Raw genomic sequence first — 20,488 nt, forward strand, 5'->3', positions numbered from 1 at the left:
AACTTCTTATTCTGTATGTGGTTAAGTAATTTGTATTCTGTCCTTAAAATGTTCAGGCAAGCAGAAGAGATCAGCAAGGACTGCATCATTGTGAAAGTTTTTACATGCAATTATAAATTTGTTTGGTATTTGTTTATCTGTCACCAGAACAAAGTCAAAGCTCAGTAACATGAGCTTTACAGGTAATGCAGTATATGCAGTAATAATCTGTTGACTGCTACACGATACTGTGGCCCACATGTATGCATTCAACATTTATATTACCTATTAAGTGGATCCAGCCCGTTATTTGTACTGCCAGGATGTGTCCCCTACTCTGAAATACTTTATTTCCAAGCAGGTTGCACAAAACAGGATCAATATAAATGACACAGCATGCATGTATAGGAACAGTTGCTTTACTAGAAAGATGTTTGTAATGTCGTAGTGAACTCATAAGTGATCCGCATCTATGGATCTTCAATATTTTTTACTCCAAAGTTTGAATTTTTGGCCCATGTTGATGACTTACCTCTCTGAGGCCTTAAAGATCTGGCAAGAACCCCAGTGGACAATGGTCCTGTACAACCAGGCAGTGTGGGGGGGAAGTTCAGGCAGAGCCTTTGAGCTCCTGACCATACAGACAGACCTGGCACGTCTGCCATCTCCATTCCCATCAGCACCTGTGGTCCACAGAGTCTGACCAGCAGCAGGTCCACCTCCACCACTGCCTTCAGCATCTCACCCATTCCAACACTAATTTTTTGTCTTGTTTTATGTTCTCAGTTTTTTTCTTCTCTCAGGGTTCTCTCCCATTACTGCTGTTAAGAAAATGGGGTATTGTTCCTGTGGACATGGGCAAGCCATGGGGGGCTGGTGTGGTAGGAATGCAATGTGCTAGCTGTGGAAGCTGTGGCATCCAGGGCCCTTTTCAGCTTAGTTACACTTCAGTAAAATTAGACCTGTGAGGCTCATGCAGCATATTCGGTATCTTCACACCCTAATGGAGATGTCAGCCATGCTGGAGATGTCAGCCATGCTGGAGTTGCCTTGGTCCTTGTGACTCTGAATGCTGAGATTTGGTTCTCCTGGTGGGAATCCTCCTGGGTTAATGACTGTGTTAAAGTTTACATTGATTGCTTATATTCAATGGTGGTGGTTCATGCCTATTTAGGTGCTAACTGATAGTTAACTGCAGATAGTTAAACAAAGTACTTATGGCATGAGAAATCCACACTGAGATAAACTGCTACATGGAAAGTAATTTATTTCAATAGTAAACATTTCCCAACCCTGCCTGTAACTTAAGGCATTCTTCACATGCAGAAAATGAGACTTAAAATCTGTTGTTGTTTTTTTTAATTAAGTAGCAGCTTGCTTGCATCCATTTTGTGTGGTAACTTCCCATACATAAGTTTACTAGAAAGAAAAAATGTGATGAGCTGTTTGCTTAAGACTGCAAAGTTGCCATTCTGTGTTCCTGAGTAAATATGGATTAGTGAGGAGAGGGCAGATGCAGGAGAAGAAAACTTTCTCAGGAGTCAAAAATGTTTTGACTTGAAGCTGTTCCATGCTCTTAGGCCAGTACATAGAAAATAACTTATGAAACCTGGAGTTCTCTGAGATCTTGGTCTTAGTTGCAAAAGGCTTATTCTCTTATTAAATAATTGCTTTATTAAGTAATGAGATGAAAAGAGCAGAAAATCTAGTAGATTTTAAAGATTCAAGTCTGTATTTTGTGTTATAAAATAAAACTGAGGGGAACACCCTGCAAGAAGAGATGCGAAGGATGCCCAGAAAGTCTTTGCTGCTCTTTGTGAAATAATAAATGCCAGGAAGGAGGAATTCTGCTCTCCAAGAGCTTTATGAAACAGCATGCAGTACTTTCCACACAGGTGAATGGTAACCAAAGAAGTGCTTGCTTTATTATAAGCCTCCTCTTAACTCAGCTGTATTCATAGTATGTTCAGCTCCCCGTGAAGGTACTGGCTTCCAACTTAATTTTTTGCATGTAAAATCTGTGTAACTATGGAGGTCTAAATAGTGCTGCTGCAGAGGGCTGTGTGCCCAGGCAGGAGAGAGCAAACCTTACAAAAATGCAGGAATAACATGGATTAAAATTAGACCCATGCCTGGCTGTCGCTGGCTTGGGCAAGCTGTGCATCGAATTCTCTGTCTTTGGATTCATGGGGCTTGGTGGTGTTTTTGTCTGTAGTTGTGGGTTAACTTGCCTTACTTCTGCATGCCTAAAATGGAGAGATTTCAGTCTGTTGCTGTGTATTCAGTATACCCCTCTGTTTTGCTTACTCTGAATGTGTGAGATGGGGAATACTGAGATTTTCCAGAAAACCTAGTTATTAAGAGTATTTCAAGAGTATTTATTAAGAGTATTACTTAGAGGCAGAAAGCAATTCCTGAACTCATGCTGATTTAACTCGGAGGTAACTTAACATCTAACAGAAACACCCTGGAAATGGATTACTCCATGGAGTACAGATTAGCCTAAATGTATGTCGGGAAACGCTCAAGACGGAGGATAATTGGGCTGCAGCTATTTTTATTTTTTTAATGCTGCAGGCTCCATCGTTGTTGAGAGAGGTCCTTCCAGAAGAGTGTGGGGATAAGTCATCTATCCAGAGTAATGAATCATCTTGCAGCTTGCCATTGATCCCCAATGACAGCAGGGCAGTAACTCAGGAAACACATGCTCCCCAGCTCGACGGTGCAGGAGAACAAGGTAACAAGTGCTAAAAGGTCCAGCTGCACACTCAACATTCCTGTCCTTCTCTGAGTACACGTATTTTCCATCCAGATCTGCTGGAGGCTGTACTATAGCAACCAGTGAATTAAAGTATAATTGCGATGAACGTCATCGGATTTTCCTAAATACCTCAGGATCACTTGTCATTCTTGTTATTTCTTAAAATGAGTGGTGCCTATTCAGACAATTTTTTTTCTGGAGGATTAGAAAAGCGCGCCATGCGGCCGCTATCAAAGACAGATCTATAGGTGTGCACGTATTTAAAAGATGCCTACCATTTAGAAATTGGGGAATATATTTGTTGCCTTTTATTATAAAGCCAGACTGCAGAAAAAAAAAATTCAAAAATAAAAGGGTTCATGCTGAGAAAGGTGTACGGAGCTGTTTCAGAGCTCGGAAGGTGAACACGTTTGTGAAAACCCAGTTAATTTCTTGAGATAAAGAAGCAATATATTAGCCCGGTGTAATAACTGGCGAGGGCAACTTGCCTCAGTCTGCTCTCAGAGCATCCCTTGCATCAAAGTCCGGAAGAGACAGGCAATTAGGTTGCAATGCTCTGTACACAGCACGTGTAAACAAACTGCTTGAGGCCTCCTAAATTCACAGGACTTTTATCCACAGAGGAGACGGGGACTTTGATTTAAATGAATTTTCCTCAGTTGGTATGATCTACGCTACTGCTGCTGGATGAGATCGCAGAGTTACTGTGGGCTGTTTGTTTCCTAAATCCCATTGGGTCTTAAATAATTTAAGACATTTAGTTAGCTTGTCCTTTTTCTCTGGAAGCTACAGAGAGGCAGGGTAGCCTCGCATGGGAGGGAAGTTCACAGTAGGCGCCTCTTTTAAGAACGGTAATGGATAGTTTAGATCAATAAACAAGAGATAACAAAAGTGAGAAATTAAAGGGAGTGGGGCTTAAAAGCAAACAAACCAGTCTGATCACTGCAACTTTGAAATGTTTCATTATGATGTGTTCACATCCAGAAGTCACAAGCTGGTGTGAAGATGAGAGCAAGGAAGAAAGCGCGGTCGAAAAGATTCCTATTACAGGTAAAAGTAATGGCTGCATATTAACCTTGAATCCAGTATTCAACTTTATTAGGTAATCAAAACATGGCATTTCAGTGATTTGGCTCCACTAACAGTGAGCAAATTCAGCTACTACATACTGAGTGCAAAGATTAAACATAAGATCAGAAACTCCACGCTTACGTTAATATAAACCAAGATGGAAAATAACAGCGCCTGTTTAATTCCTTGTAATCATGTTATACGTATAAACCATGTGAATATCCTGTCATTTAGCCTTTCGGGTCCCTGTATCAGTGTTACAAAGGTCAGTCTCCATGGGGAAGATCCAGTAATTATATGGCAAACTACAGATGTTTCTGATTTGGTTCTTTTCTTTTCTCAAGTAATTGAATGTGTATCATTAGAATAAGCAGAGGGAAAAACCCTGCTAGCTGGGAATCTGTGCCTTTGCCTCTGTTACAAAAGCTGCCTGATAACACAAAATTTTTAGCAATAAGGTTTTATCAAGACATGTTCAGATCCTGCTGCAGCAGATGTATGAGGCTTGCTTAGGAACCCGAGATGTCGCTGCGTTTCCGTCCTGGGGTATCAATAACACATTAGTATTCAGGGCAGGACTCTCTGCAATGAGTCTCAATTTGCTTTTGCCTGATTTTGTAAAGTGGTGGGTTGCTTCCTTATAAATTTTGATGTTTGGCTAAACGTTTATTTATGCAGGTGTGTACTCTGACAGAAAGGTGTGAGGGCATCTGCTTATGCAACGCTTGCTTGTTGCTTTTCTGCTGTTTTATGGCTTCAAAATAGCCTGTCTTTCAGAGAGCAATTCATTTCTCTATAGAGGTTTTCCTCTGCTGCTTTTTGAGCCTAATTTGCAGCTGAAATGTAAAAATGTTCTTCTTCTATTCCTGAATTATACTGCAGCAATAATATTCCTATGTTAGCCCAATAAAACTTAATTTTATTTTTTTCTAGAGAGTTGAATGTGTTCTGTTTTCGTGCTTCTTAAAATGTCCTTCAATCACATGTGGCAGTGTATTTTAAAACATGAATTGCACTGATTTTCAGAGGAATTAAAAGCCACTTAAATATTTTTTAATGAAACAAAACACGCTTCCTATTTGAAAATTAATCTAAAATTTTGCATATCTTGGGATTGGTTCAATTTGTTTTGTAACTTTAGAGGATTCAAATTTGAGGATTGCAATTTAAGCTCCCTGAACTTCAGGGAGTGCCAGCAAGAACAGTGTCAGGAATGAGTGTAACTCTCTCCAACTAATGCCATCACTGCTAATATTTTAATTTTTTTAAGGAGACTACCAGCTCTTGAATTGTGATCTCTGTAGCTGCCAATGCTTTTGGTTTGTTTCTCCCCACACTGAATTTTATAATTTATCAGTCCTGTTTTAGCTAAAATTTTAAATGCACATTTATCAGGAACTGCTGTATTGCAGTTTTTCCTGCTGGGGACCCCAACAGTCTGTGCGACTGATTTCTGTGTTAGATGTCAGTTGGTCAAAAGCCAAGCCCTGGTAGACATCTCCCTCCCTTACTTCTCCCATAGCTTTCTAACTGAACAGGCATGCAAATACTAATTCTTCCTATATGTAAAAATCCTGAGAAGCTCTCTGTAGCCTAAACACTGAAACCAGTAAGGTCAGTTTAAAGTCTGTTTTTTGAGTCTGCTCTATTTACTGTGTTATTGCAGCATGTTTCCAGTAGCCAGTGGTCATCTTGTCTCTAGGAGTGAGGCTTTTCACATCTCACTTGAAAGCAAAGTTGCTCCTTTCAGATGCGATTCATCTTCAGCCCATGATCTTCTCTGGGCTTCTTGTTCTCTTCTGGCTCCTCGCCCTTCCAGCCTGTCGCTTTTTTCCTTTTTGCTCATCATTATTTGCTGTAGACTGTGGCCCTGGAGCTCTGAAATTGTTCTGTGCCAGAAATAGAGGCAGTATCTCTGTGTGTTGTCTTTTGGGCTTAAAGGACTTGTTTGAGGATTTGGCTTTGTGTTTTTAGATGAGCTGATAATTAATTTCCATTCTATATGTTACCATTTTGCTGACAACTTTTCCTAAGCTTAAGGGATACAAATTTTGGTTGTTTTTTTTTCTTTTTTTTCTTTTTTTCTTTTTTTTTAGTACTTGGTGCATTCTTTAAGGACTTTAAGTGTTGGTTTAAAATACTGGAAGCCTTGGGGCTCTTGGGTTTTGATCGACTTTGTTGTGAGACCTGGGTGGATATGCTTCCAGTCTTCTGTGCTTTACAAATGCTTCACTCATTTTGGTTTCTTTTTATTTTGCTTCTGTTACAGAAATGTTTATTGTAATATTCCAGAAATATTTGCGTGATTTCTTTAAGGCCTGTAGGAAAGGAAGGAGACAGCCATGTGGCTTTGGGGAAAAGGGCTTTAGAATGGTAGCTGGCCTGATGTTGGATGTCCCTTAGAGACAGTTGGTGTTGGTACCTGAAACTGCTTCTGCAAGGGCTGACTTCACCTAGAGCTCTTCAAAACAGAGGCTTGGACTGAAAGGTTTGCTGAGCTGTTGCCATCCCTGCAGGACTTGTGAGCTTTTCCAACCTGTAGTCAGCTAAGGGCGTGGGGCCAGGGGAGCTCCTTGCATAAAGATGGTTTCTTTCCTAGAGCCTTGTCCTAAGCTTGTGGAAGGCAATGTTGTGATAATTGACTTTAAAAGGATTACATTTTGTGTATGGTCTCACCCAGAGAGGAGTTAGCTATTATTAGCAATCTTATTTTCTACCAGGTTATGTAAGAATATGTGGGCTTGTTCTCATTTTCTTCATGGATGCTTTGGCTTTTATTGTGGGAAGACATGTAAAAGAAATTGTTCAGCTTTTCTGCTGTTCCTGAGGAAGACGAATAATGGGAGATTAAAAAGGATAAAATCCATTATTTCTTGTTTTGCTGGATGGCTGTTTAAGAGTTTCATTTATGAGTAGGAAACTGATGACTTTATTGAAGGGCCATGTTTGTTAAATCTTTAACAGAACCGGATTCTCTCCTTAGCCTTCATTTATGTATTTGATTTAAACAGATGTTAAAGCTGTAAAGCATTTGAATAAAGATGGCATTACTTTTCCACTCACCAGGCTTCACATTCACAACATCTTGAGTGTCACCTTCCAGCTACTCTCCAGGTATAAAATCTCCAACATAGAAATAAGGAGGAAAAACCCTCTTAAGAAGAAAACAATTAGATGCTCTTCTTATATCATTAAGAGAAATGAAAGGGCACAAATTCAATTCTGGTTTTCTCTTTAGGTTACCCTTAATAAGCCAATAATCCTGCGAACACTTCTCCCACGCCCACACGTCCTTCCCAGTGAGGTCCTCCTTTGAGCATGGAGTTAAAGGGTTCCTGAGGTTCCACTCAGATGCACTAATAAAGGGATTAATAAGTCTGTCCAACTTTTCACTTCATTTGATATCAACCCATTTGCAACTACTGTTAAAAAAAAGTTTGTACATGGCTGCTGCTGCTGTTGTGGTCTGACAGCACTACCTTGGGACTGTGCAAGATTGTATGCTTTGCTTAAATCAGTTTGGATTACCTACTGCAGTGATATTTTATGCTGCTCAACTCGAGTTCCTGAAAGACCTCAGTCTTTTTATGGTTATGAATTCTGGGTGAAAATTCTTCTTCAGTCTTCAGACAGGGGCAACGGTTTCTAGAAGGTATTCTCACTGGTTGGCTTGCTCCACTGGGATCTCCTGAGTCCACTGGTCATCCAGGCATATGCTCTTGAGAGAAGAACATTGCACATTGCTGTGTTATTATGATTAGAGTTTTTATCCTCTTATTTTTTTTCCATTTTAAAAGAAGTGGGGAGATCTTTGTTAGTATTTGACCTACTTCTGGTTACTGTAGTGTTTAATTGGGAGGTTTTTTTCATCTGTTTGCACTCTGAAGAGCACATCCTTCTGTCAGAGTAGCAGGTAGCCTTTATCTTCTCCATGTATGCAGGATTTTTGCTTTATCACAAGGGAAATCAGTGCATTTAAGAGCCCATATACAGCCGGTGCTCACACCTCTGGTCCTGAGCCAGAAGCATGTGCTGCAGCTGTCTGTGTGCTTGCAGTGGCATGCCAGCTGACAGCCCACCTTTATACTGCATAACTCTTTGTAGATGATCTGCAAGGGCAGTAATTAGTGGTAATGTGATGAAGGAGCTTGTGCAGATGTAAAGTTCCTCTGGGCAGGAACTATTTTTCTGGTTTGGTACATACTGCTCTAGCAGCATGGCAGCCCAGACCTACCAGGACTTCTGAATGTGGATGCAACAACCATTGCCAAGGTAACTGTGAAGCTGCACAGCTTGCAGGCTCAGCAGATCCTGATAATATTCCTTTCAAGGCATTATTAACTTTGAAGTCCAGTGGCAGCTGAAATACCCAAGCTGCTAACTGTTTTATTGGTGTTAAAAACACACAGGAAAAGCAAAGTTCCTTTTGGCATAAGCTCTCGCTTGCATATGGGAGGAAGAGGCCAATATGTGTCTGGGTTGAGTCTGTGAAAGCACTGGAGTCTTTTGCCCTCCAACTACCTCTGTTTGCATGTGCAATTATTGATTATTATTGTAAGTAATGGATGATAGGTCTTTATAGCTTTGAGTGGCATACAAACTGCTCTTACTCTTCTCTCACCAGAGCATAACCTACTATACTGCTCCTACAGCTTGCTTATGTGCTTTGTTGCTCAGGTTGAAGACTTAAGTTTTGCTTACAAACTGTACAGGCTACATGTTTTCCTAGTCTGCATCTGAGAAACCAGCAACCTTGTGGATTACGTTTCCCGTTTCTAGACAGGCCAAGTCAAGCGCTTGGAGACGGTTTGTAGAGGTGCCTGCAGATGATTTTCCTATGCTGGGACTGTAGCTGCAGTGAAGGGCTTTAATGCTGGTTTTCATGTTTAGGAAGCATGGGCTTCCTCTTCTGTGAGAGGTAATGCAATTAGCAGGATAGAAGTGATGCAAGTATGACACCAAGAGCCTTCTTATCTCTTCACTTGCAGAAAATTACATCATATCACTTTTTTTTAGCTGCTGAGATGTTTGTCTATAAATTGACAGATGCTGCAACCTAGGCTATAGGGGGAATGCATAGAAGAAGTCTCTCCAGTTCTGTGCTGGTACAGTATGTTCTGGGTTAAAGATGGCTTTAACTGTTTGGCAGAACAAAATGATAGTGGTTCATTATGCAACAATGTTTTTTTCCTGGAATTGTTGGCTAGTGAAGAAAACAATACCCATTTTGTTCAGAACAAAATTGCAAAAACTACTTTGACTCATGCTGACTGCACATTTAATTCACAGTTGAAAAGCAGGGAGTTTTTTAATGAACAGTGATATTGCTGATCCTCTGCTAGTTCTGAGTGAAGGGAGCAATACCTAGGTAAAAAGTGTGAGGAGAGCTGTGTCTGGGACACACCAGCTTTCCTTCTGCTGCAGTATTGCTCAAAGGATTGGATTAAGAAATTCCCATCATTAACATCCCAATTGCAGTTTAAAAACAGTTTTATCAAGCTTGTTCCATTGTGTCTGTGCAGTACAGGCTGGCCCTTCAGACTAAGTAAACTGGGTAGTTTCACCCCTGTGTTGCTCCTGGACTGTCTGTGGAACAGCAGAGCTGGTGCTGTGGTGAGGCCATCCCTTCCGGAAACTGTTCAGGAGGACAACACCAAGCAGATGGCAGCTGTCTTTTACCCAGTGTAGCAAGAATTTATGGTAAGGGAGAGGTGCTTTTTCAAGAGCCCCAGTACAGCCCAGGAGGTGTTGGGAAGATGCTGTGGGGAGCTGTTGCTCTACAGCAATGCTGTCTCAGCCCGCAGCACTCCTCCCAGCCCTGCTGCTCCCTACTGAAAGATTTCTATGGTGCTTGCAGTTTTTTATCTAGGGGTTTTGGTCCACATGCTCATGGTCTAAACCCATTTTTTTCCCCCCCTCCCTCCTCGCCCCTTCTCCACTAGGTTCATCTTTCTTACCAGGGCTGTTGTGTTCTGCTGTGTGCTTAGGGAAAAATGTGTATTTGTGTTTCAGCACAGCGTGCCTCTGGCTGTCCCCAGACTGCAATAGGGACAGTGTGCTTGGCTGTTACAGCATGGCAAAGTAGATGCTTTGGGTAAAACAAATGACAGAAACACACACATAATATGTCCAGAATAAAAGTGTCTTTTTTTAACTAAGTTGCATTTAACCTTAAACACGACCATCAGTTTTATCAAGGAAATACACTGATCTATGTAAGGGTTTTGTGGCATGATTCAGTTCATTCAGATGCCCAAGGGTTTTCTCTCCTAGCAGTGTATTTCTTGCATCTTCTCTGCACTGTACCTTGCATCAGTTGCTTGTGCTTTCTCACACAGGCCAAGCAAGTATTGCCCAGGTTGGGCTGGATTTGTGGGTCAGTGCTGCACATCTGTGACTGAGGCTCTTCCTTTCCACCGACTTAGAACAGGGACATGTTGCAGGCACAGGGATTAAGGGGATGAGTGGGGTAAGAGGAGGTAAGAGCCAGGTGATTGCTCAGCACACAAAGCAGCAGTTCCTGCACGCTGACCACTTATGAATTGTCAGGCACTTTGTGGGCACAGCAACCTGCATGAATCACAATGGTGGGCTTTTCAACAGAGTGAGCTGATGGGCTTAGGAGTTCCTAGAAGGATCTCCCAATTGTAGGGAATGTAGGAGGTAAGTTGGCACACGGAATGCTCGAGGGGAAGGACCAGACTAATTGGTGAGGTAGTCTGGTGTAATTAAGGCAGAAGAGGGGATTGATAGCCCAGCATTGTATTATAATTGACAGGTAGGGCAAAGCTGGGCTCTGAAGGGTCTTAAAGGTGAAGAACAAGTAGTTTGTGTGTTTGATGTAGTGAAGGAAGGGGAGCCAGTGCAGGCACAGAAAGCTTGGGGGAGCCATCTTCTGGGGCTGGTATGTATGCAAAACCACGTCCAGACTCAAGTTTTGGTAGACCTGGCAAAGACGTGGACTTTAATGCCAACTGGAAAGGTGTGGTGGGTACACATGGATCAAAGATGGGCTCCATGTCACTGCCTCAAGGGATGGGAAGAGCATCCAGCAGCAACAAAGAAAGTTACTTCAGCACAGGTACAAGTACTCCCCTACATCTACAGAAATGTTCCTGCTGAGGGGACCCCATCAACAGCAAGCTGAGTATTGGATCCCTGCTCAGGCTGAGGCTCCCAGTCTTAGCCTCAAATAAATAGAAGGCTTTGAGGAGCATACATGGGGTTCAGCTGCTTAGCCAGCATGCTTGACGCCCTCTGAGGCTACCATCTGCTCTGGAAACTCTAACCTCTTGTAGCTGGGGAGGAGGAAAAAAGTAACCACTTTGTGTGTTGTGGTTTGAATCCGTGCATGGGAAGTCCTGAAAAAGACACCTATGTTAAGTGCTTTACTGCTGGAGTGAAAAGCAGTTTCTGGGAGTTCTGACCTAATCAGATTAAATGAGGGAAAGCAAATAAAGCTACTGTACAAAATACTCATTCCTTTGTGGCCAGTGGTTTCTCAGTGCATGCCCACATTGCTCAGCCTTTCGTCCAGGTTTCCCTCTGTGATCTCTGCAGGTCTTTTCTCTTCCGCACACGTGCGTCACAGGGAAGGTAGAGAAGGGAGTAAGGAAGGAGGGAAGGAGTCCCCTTTTTTCCCTTTTCTATTTTTTTCCCCTCCCATTCTTGGTTTCTTTTCCTTTGTGTGTTCTCTGGGAAGTGGTCAGACTCTGCTCTGCAAGCAGCATGCTGCTACACTGCAGCTCCTGTGCTTGGGCTCTGCCGATTCCAGAGCCAGTCAGATGTTTTGCGCCTTGTTAGAAGGGCCTGAGGCTGAGCAGGGTCTGAGCCCCTGAAATCCAAGTGCAGAGTGGTGTGGTCTGCCCCAGCAGGCTGGTAATGTGCATGGCCAGCTAGAAAGTAGGACTGTCCAAGATGTACAGAAATACTAAATTGTCCTGGGTTGGAAAGAAGTTGGTAACAATCAGAGCTTGTTTATCATCTCAGTGCTATATATATATGCAAAGTAGCCTTTTAAAGTGGGATTTGTACTTGAGCATCGTGTTCTTTGGAAATGAGTACAAAGATGAGCAATTGTACAATTCCAGTGAATGAATCCATTTACCTCTTCCTCTTTTTTCCCTTTAAATCAGTCTCTACAGAATGGAAATGAGATACACAGAGCCAGGGTTTGGGGGGGGGGGGGGGGCGGGGATAGGAGGAGAAGGAAAGAAAGGAAAACGTGGATAAAAGATTCTGAAATAGTTGGGTGTTTGGCTTTTCAAGTAAAAAATCCTGAGATTTCTGTCTCCCAAATGCAGCTGTTTCAACAGAATGGTTAAAAATACTGATGTATCAAACAATAATTAAAAGAACTGTAGCTATCCAAAATAATCTAAATTTAAGGGAAAGAAGAATAAAAATAACCTTGTTTCCTGATTAATATAAGTAAATGAGAACTCAGGGCTAAAAAAAAAAAATAATAAAAAGACCCCAGAAATCTATTAAGTTTTGCTTAAAGTTGCCATGATGTAATACAGCTCTGGAGTAGCTCGGTGTTTGCTCTTTTTTCCCGAAGTGAGTTAAAATGTTGAAAAATTTCCCTATTCACAAGACGTCATTGTCAGCTAACTTAATTGATAACAAGGGAGTCTTGCTTTCTGTATTTTTAACTAATTTCCACTGAATCACGAGCAAACAATCTTGAGGCAGATACGATGACTGCGGGGTGTGTGCTCCTGTAGACTTTGTCATCAGACTAAGACTGTGGTCGTTACGTGCATCTATTCAAAAATAGGATTTGTTTGCCAGGGTCTGCATGATGTAAGGTCCAGCATCGTTATGTGAAAGTTTGTTTCATGTTTTTACTTAACAGGTTTGGATATTGGCAATGATGGTTCCAAAGCAAAAGAAAACCAAGAAATGCAATTGGAAAGTAGTTCTTCATCAAATGAAAGAAGTCTTCCCTTCTCAAGGTAAATTGTTAAATCCTTTAACATTTGAAATGCTTTTGTGGCATGAGAAACGCCGACAGAAAATGCCTGAAGCTCTTATTATTTTACTTTTCACTTGACCTAGACACGAATTTTAGTATTTATGTTTATCTGATAAAACATCTTAAACTTTGATACACCTTTGAAAATATTTGTGCCAAAGCCAAGTATTGTTTTGCAGCTGTTGTTTTCTCATTTTAAGACTCAATTGACATCTCAGTGAACCACAAATTAGCGTGTACAGCTGCTCTCAGTAGGGCTACTCAGGGGCCAGACAATGGGAGTTGTCAGGAGAGAGGCAGGCATAAAACATAAAGTCTTGAAGAAATAAAGTGGTGCGTTTCTTCTCTGTGTATCTGAGATGTAAACTAGCTGTAACTGGATAGCGCTTTTCTTGGGCTGAGGGTTAGGGGGGCAGTGCTTGTATTTGATACTGGGGTATTTATAACACACCTTTCTTGCTTTCAGTCTGAGTATGTTTAATTAATGACCTTGCATGTACCTAAAGGGTGCAGTTTGTTCTTGAAAAAAAACCAACAAAACAAACAGAAAAAGTTGGCTTGTGTGTGGGTTAGTTCTGCTTTATTTTAAACTGCAGCACTTCCCTCTGGGTCCCTGAGTGGTTCTGCTGGATGTTCCTTGTGTTCTGCATTGGCATGGAATGATAATCAAACAGCAGCAATAAAATTAGTGGTCAAGAAGCAGCAGAAAATAGGCTATAACATGGCCATCTCATGCAGTATTGGCTTGGCTTTAGATCCTTATCAGCCTGGCAAGTGGGTGCCAGAGCCATGTGCGGCTCCTGCTCTGAAAGCTGCCATCAACAGCACTTGGGGGAGGACTTAAAGCATTCTGATAAATTTTTAACTCCTGATTATACAGCATTGCTATCTTTCCATAGCTTTTTCTATGCAGTTATTGATGAGGTCAGTTCTGATATGAGACAATTCCAGTTTCACAAGTGGTGTTCTGTATTTTGTGTGAAAATAACAGTATTACTGTAATTCTTCAAGTACAGTAAATAAAGACAAGCCGTAATACAATACTGATGAGTGACATTCATGCTTTTCTTCAGGATTAATTCTTACAGTCTTGTGCTCAAACTATTATGTTTTTTTTCTTTTTAAATTTCCTGGAACTTAATAATGTTCCAAATCACACTATCTACTGCTATGAAATGCCAGGGTGCTCCTATAGATCAATTTAAATTTTGGCCACTTGCTGAAACCCAGAGCAGCTGGAAGAGATGGATCGGGCCCTGAAGAACCTGCTTACAGGATCACTGCTAAGCAGCTGAATAAAATGTGTATAATTTAAAATTTAACAATTTTTAAAATTTAAATAAAAAACTCTCCCAGCTTTTCCCCCTTGGATGTTGCCCTGCTTGCATTTGGTGACTTCTGCATCTTTCAGATGCTGTTCATGTGGCATACAGGGGTGTTTTTTGTTGTTTTGTTGGTTTTTTTCCAAGTTCTTTACAATAGATTTAAAAATCTTTCACTCTGCCCTGTATTTTCATGCCTTTCAATGCTGAGAAGCAAGGGCACGATACACAACGATGCTGCTTTAAAATTAAAAAAAAAAAAATCTCTTGTGAGGGCTTAAAGTTCGTTCGCTAAGAAAGAGTCAAAACCAAGGCAGCCTTCTAAACACAAGGTTTATGAACAGCCCTTGCTTTGGGGCTCTGCAAAGCCGGGGAGCAGCAGCAATGGTGAGAAGGATGGAGGGACAGCGGGCGGCCCGGAGGCTGTGCGATTCCTTCGCCGCTCCCATTCGAGCGCTCCACTTACTGCAGTCACTCCTCGGGCTTTATTGCTTTCACAAGTGGTCTCGAAACCCACTACTTGAGAATAAACATAACTGCGTCGCGCTGCGCTGGTACTTTTTATAAATTCTTCTTTGCTGTGTTTTGTCACTGAGCTGATGAGTGACCTCGCAAAAGACCCTGCTGGACCTAAATTAAAAAAAAAAAAAGGCTTCCTCTGATGTCCTCCAGACAATAATTATGATGTGCCAGTTAAGCCCAAACTACAGCTGAGGGATTTTACTTTAAAGCAGAGGCCCGGGTGCAAAAATGCATTTATAGCTCTTTGTCTGGCACCTCATTATGTGTGGGCCTGATTCATTAAGTAATTGGTTTGCAGTTGTTTACATGAGTATTAAGGCTTTCTATTCAGCAGCCTTTGAGAGATACATTGTGCAAATGTTGCATGTTATGAATGCCGAATGAGGGGCAGGGGACTGGTCCTATTGGCTAAACACTGCGCTCTGTTGAAAAGCAAGAGAAAGAGATTGGGTGCTGCTTTGCATAGCAATGACTTTCTTAATAAGCTTTACAGATTAATACACACAAGCAATAAAAGATGCAAAGAGATACTCTTAGCACATTTATACATGCTCATTTCACTATTATGGTACTGGAGACGGGAAGAATTGAGGGCTTTCATATTCGGTTTTTCAGTGCATGTCTTCAGTGCATGAGACTTAATAGAATCTGATGTTTATTGTATTATAAATCATGGGGAAGTAGGCAGATCTGCAACAGTTTATTATTAAAGATTCTTTCAATGTAAATCTTTTTCTGCCATTGTATTTCCTACAGCAAAATCATTTTGTGGTTGAGTGGGGATGAAAGGCATAATGTACGAAGGAGTGAGTCTTAATAGGAAGCTGCTCTCTGAGTAAAGACCACTTGTTCCCTTTTGTTCCGAGGTGCATGCCAGAGCTTCCTCTTCTCCTGCAAATACTGTCCTGCTCCAGGTTCAGCTATAAAACTACTTTTTCCTGGCTTTATTTACTTCACTGAGGCAGTATTTACCCACACAGAGAGGCAGCTTTCGTGTGGAGAGTTAGTGTTTTTCAGCAGAAAAGAGCACGTTGTATTAGACAGTTACTTAGAGGAAAAGGTATCAGAAGTCAGGAGCGAGTCTCTGGGCAAGAACAGGCAGCAGGCGCTGTGTGTGGCATTCCCTGGCCCTGTACCGAGGGATGTAGCCAGTGGAGGTCACTAGCTTCCTGGGTAATTCCCGATTATTTTTTTTTAATTTTTTTTTTTATGCAGGCAGTTTATTTTTCTTGGACTTGTTTGCTCTGTCTCGTTGCAAAATAATCTGGAGATTAAAGATGCATTATCGACTGTGAACCAAAGAACAGTTGTAATTTGTCAGGCCATAAACACAGTGTAAAGTATTTTAAACTTTGATTAATTTGTCTTCTGGAAGTAATCCCACCTGGTCTCTGAAGGCTGTTTTTTAGTCAAAAGCTGCCTTTACCAAACACAGATGTAATGATATGCAAATAAAAGTTGGCAGATTATAACTCATCCTCTTAATTATTCTCAGGGGTGATGTTTAAGGCCGGGCCCGCTGCCACTGCTTGCCGGGCTTGCCATCGGGGGGCACTCCGGCTCTGTGCATCCCCCCCACCTCTGTGCATCCCCCCTGCCTCCCCCTGTTTTCAAAACCAGTCCTGACACTGCTGAACTGACTTGGGGGGGGGAGTCTGGGGAGAAACTCCAAAGGTCTGGGGTGGGAGCAGGCAGGACATGCATTTATTTACCAGGAAAACTAGGGCAAGGGGATGAGCAACTTTCGAAGCTCCTGAGACATGCAACCAGAAACCAGCTCAGATCTGACTGTCCCATCCTCCTGCCACACTTCCCAATCACTGCTGTAAGGTGTTGACTGTAAATTCAAGCACATTTTTGTGATGCTACAGATAATTCTGTGAGCTTTGTTTCCTGAATCTGAACATCGATCCAGCTGTTGCAAAAGTACTGATATTGTAGTGGTGATGCTTGGTGAATATTGGTGGGGAGTGGCAACAACATCTGTCTATAAATGTGTTACCTTTGGAGTAGAGAGGCAATAGTTTATTTTTGCGGCCATGCCCTCTGCTCTTCTGCCACAGCTTCGTTTCAGCACTGTGATTCAGCCTTTGTGTCAGTGATTTATCTAGGCAAGAATGGGTTTTTTCTTCAGCATGCTGTATCTAAACAGAGAACAATCTTAAACGTAGCTTGACATAGATCTTTGTATCCTAAAATAAAGCTCAGCCCATTTGCAGGGTAATTACTTAAGTTCAATATTATTGCTTCAGTTCTGGCATGATGAATGGATTTGTTAGTTTATGCTGACTTTCCGGGGTGGGGAATACTTCTGTGATGCCCAGTTTCTAGGAAATGATCAGCAGAAAATGATAGAGCTGTCAGGCTTTTGCAGGAAGTGGCAGGACAGCGTGTGGTTGGAGTGGGGAGACGCAGCTGAGGCTGTCACGTCAGGGGCCCTGCCATGGAGCAGCCTGGCTCACCCTCTGCATTGAGGCTCTTAGATGTTTTCAACAAATTATTTTTAAAGATGGATCTGCAACTCTACCTCCCCCCTTATTGCTGGGGGAGATGCTTTGTTGCCTCTCTCACCGAGGGTTACTGAGCATTGCCTTGTGAAAGAGAAATGCTGGGTATGGTTTGGGTGGCCCAAGGCACGTGAGCTTCGAGCCTCTGGAGTATCAGTGTTCCCGAGGCTGCTGCACTCCATGTTTTGTTTCTTTTTCTGATAAAACTTGGCACCCAGCTGGTGGTTTTTCTGTTCTCTTAGCGCTTGGGTGGTTTTTGTTGATTTTGGTTTATTGTTTTTTCTCCTTGATATTTGGGTAGCATTCTTTGTGTCTTTTTAAATTTTTTTGGCAACTTGATGTCTTTTTTATTTTTCCTTGGCATTTGGATGTCTTTTTTCACTTGACACTAAAACATAGATGTTCAACAGGTACTACAGCAAAAAGATACTCAGCCTAAAGCAAACATTTTCTGCTGATTTTCAGTGAGCCACCTTTATTAACTGGGCTTCTTGTTGGTCTCCTATTTTCCTCTTAATTTTCTGTAAGGAGGGAAAAAATATTTTCCTGGAGCTTTTTCATTTCTTATTGTTGCAGCATCTTCAATACAAAAAGCCTATTTCATCAGAGTAAAGCAGAGATTAAAAGGCTCTTTGAAGTTAAACTGGTTTGGGTTTTTTCTTTGTTAGAGCCTGGGTTCAGTTTGGAATTATTTTAGGGAAGGAGCAAATGTGTAAATGGGTATCGAAGGATCGCAACAGGGGATTAGCTGAGGTAGTGAAACTGGCCTTACTTCATTTATACTCCTAAATTTCTCGGTGGAGGTCTGTGTGGTTATTGTGTGCTCATGATACCAGATGATAATTGCCATGATTGAATTTGCCGATCTTTGAATACAAATGTTTTGCAATGCAGAGGCCTCCTTGCATCTTACCAGCCTTGACTAACTCTTCAGACATAACTCAGGAATTTTACTCCCTGTTACAAAGCTATCTTGCAGTATTTTCCAGGCTTGGTTTGGTGGAGCTCTGATTTTCAGTCTGGCCCTTCTGCTGTCCTTGTTCTGTTTTCCCCATCTACCCAGGCATTCCCCTGCGTGCCAACAGCTTTTGTGCCAAACCTTTGCTGCCATCCTTCTCCACAGCTTTCTTTATGGACTGCTGTGTTACAATAATGCCCAACTCCTGGTGTGCAGCACTGCAGCTCTGTGCTGTTCTGGGAGTAAATCCAGTTCTATGCATGGTGGATTAGCCCTGGGAGGATGAAGCGGAGGAAAAGGATGGGTTTGGGTAGATCACAAACATGTCTTCTTTCCCTCTTGGGTCAGCATTGGCCATTTTCCTCATGGGAAACTGGGGCAGAAGAGGGAAGGTTTCCAGACCTTCCTACAGCCACCGTGGTCATTGTTGACCACAACTTCTCCACTGGCCTTCAGCTGGACCTGAAGCATCTTGTAGTGCATCAAGTTGTGGAAGAGGATCAAGCCACCTGAGACCTGGGCAGTTGTGTCTTCCACTGGCATGGCAGAAGCTCTAGGCCCAAGTGACCAACGCCCTCATGTTTGATCTGAGCTTGAACGATGGAGAGAAGTGGAGCAAAAGATCACTTCTAGGACCTCTTCACGTGGCTGAGTGGCAAAGACCCATGTGCTTTCCTTCACCACAGTGGGAGACAGAGCAGCCGGCAGCAGAGGCAGGAGCTGCCAGCTGCCTGATCTTGTTTTACTGAGCTACTTGAAGAAAAAATGGTTCTTCTGCAGTCTGCCACAGAAGTCACCTCTCCATTTGTAGCTCAGCAACAAGTGGTTTCTCGCTCTACACCTAGGGGAGAAATGATGCAGCCACCAGAACTTCAGCCTCTTGAGAACAGTTCTATGGGCTCAGTCTGGGATACCTGAAGCATCTCCTGGGAATTGTTGAGGGTCGTGGAAGCTCACCAAAGCAAGCAAGAGTTAAGGGTGTTCAGAGTACTGCAGGACTCAAGCTGGAGGCTCTGGCTTAAAATACTTGCTGGAAACTCTTTTGAATGACAGTATTTGAACAAGAAGTGAAGTGTAATACAGTATAGGGTTGGAACAACACAGAAAAGGCATTTGGAAGCTGTGCTAACAGATTTGAAGGCAAACTTTTTCAAGTTTTTCACTTAATAGTTATACCACTGTTAATACTCTACTAATACCGTTACTTGTTTCTAGTACTTAAGCCTCAGTTGGGTATCTTGGTTGACCTTTGGTTGTTTACTATTCTATTTCTGGGAATTTTTTTTATATCTGCAAAGAGGGAAGCTGTGTGCTAATGGCATTCACAGATTACAGAAAAGGAACATCATTTAAACAGGTTGAGCTTTCTCTGATTTTCAAGGAAAAGTTTCTGTAATGTAGGTAGCTGTAACGTAGTTCAACTCACCCGGCTTTCAGTTTACCTTTCCAATCCCAAATTGTTATTGAATGCGGTGGTATACGGCAAGCAGTGAATCATCTCTGCTTTTTTGCATGTGTCTCCTTCACAAATGCCTTCACAATAGTAGTTAGAGTATTTTTAATTCCCCACTTTAAGCAACTCTGTGTTAGCTGTATTAGCAATTATGTATTATGCCCTGTCTTTAAATGAAATGCAGCAAATTGTATGAGATTTTTGACAGCTCATTGAGTCCTGTTTTGACTGCTGCAACAGCTTCAGATTGCAGCTTGACTCTGGCTTATATTTTGCTAGTTTGCACTGTAATGTCACAAATGTTTCCTATTTGATCTTCCTTATTAAAATCAGCCGAAGCTTTATTTTTAGAGCTTATTGCAGGATTGTTAATATAACAGTTAATTCTCCTACATCGTTGCCCCTATGTGATTATTTCCCAGCACCAACACAATACACATGCTACACACAAAAGATCAAAATGATTCCAGCTTGTTTGAGAGATTCAAAAGGGCCTGTGATGCTCCAGACACAAGAGCAGTCATTTAACAGAGCAGAATCGCAACTGCACATACATCAAGGTAGATCAAAGGCAGCTGGGAGATGGCACATTTACATCAGGACCGGGATGGTGTGATGGGAACCCAGTGGCTGGGCTGGAAGAGTGTACTGGCAGGAACGGGAATGAGGAAGTTCAGTGAGCATCGGTGGGGGGTGCTTTTTGTTTGTGTTTGGATTTTTTCTTTACTTTCTTTGCATTATCTGAAAGGCTGCAAAAGATAGACAGAGCTCTGATCCTTTATGCCCTGAATTCACTGCTGGTGAACGTTGGCGCTGTTAGCGAGGAATGGCTGCTAGAACATCTGGACCCATGTCCCTGCTGCATGTTAATTTCTCCACCTTTTAGAAGACATAAAGGTGAAGAAATCCCTGATGAAATAGTTATTAAAAAAAAATAT

General features: G+C 42.0%; 1 protein-coding gene across 4 annotated transcripts in view; it reads left to right on the forward strand.

Moving 5' to 3' along the window:
* KIZ (kizuna centrosomal protein) overlaps window positions 1-20,488 on the forward strand; it is a 46,648-nt gene that overhangs the window by 24,388 nt on the left and 1,772 nt on the right. For 3 of the 4 annotated variants that reach the window (XM_051614324.1, XM_051614325.1, XM_051614328.1), the window contains exons 10-12: window positions 2,557-2,716; window positions 3,725-3,790; window positions 12,669-12,768. In XM_051614324.1, coding sequence (XP_051470284.1) covers window positions 2,557-2,716; window positions 3,725-3,790; window positions 12,669-12,768 — 326 coding nt within the window. The remainder of the gene's footprint in view (window positions 1-2,556; window positions 2,717-3,724; window positions 3,791-12,668; window positions 12,769-20,488) is intronic. The other variant, XM_051614327.1, reaches the window with a different exon arrangement.

This window comes from Apus apus, chromosome 3 (genome assembly GCF_020740795.1).
Source record: "Apus apus isolate bApuApu2 chromosome 3, bApuApu2.pri.cur, whole genome shotgun sequence".
Lineage (NCBI taxonomy): Eukaryota > Metazoa > Chordata > Aves > Apodiformes > Apodidae > Apus > Apus apus.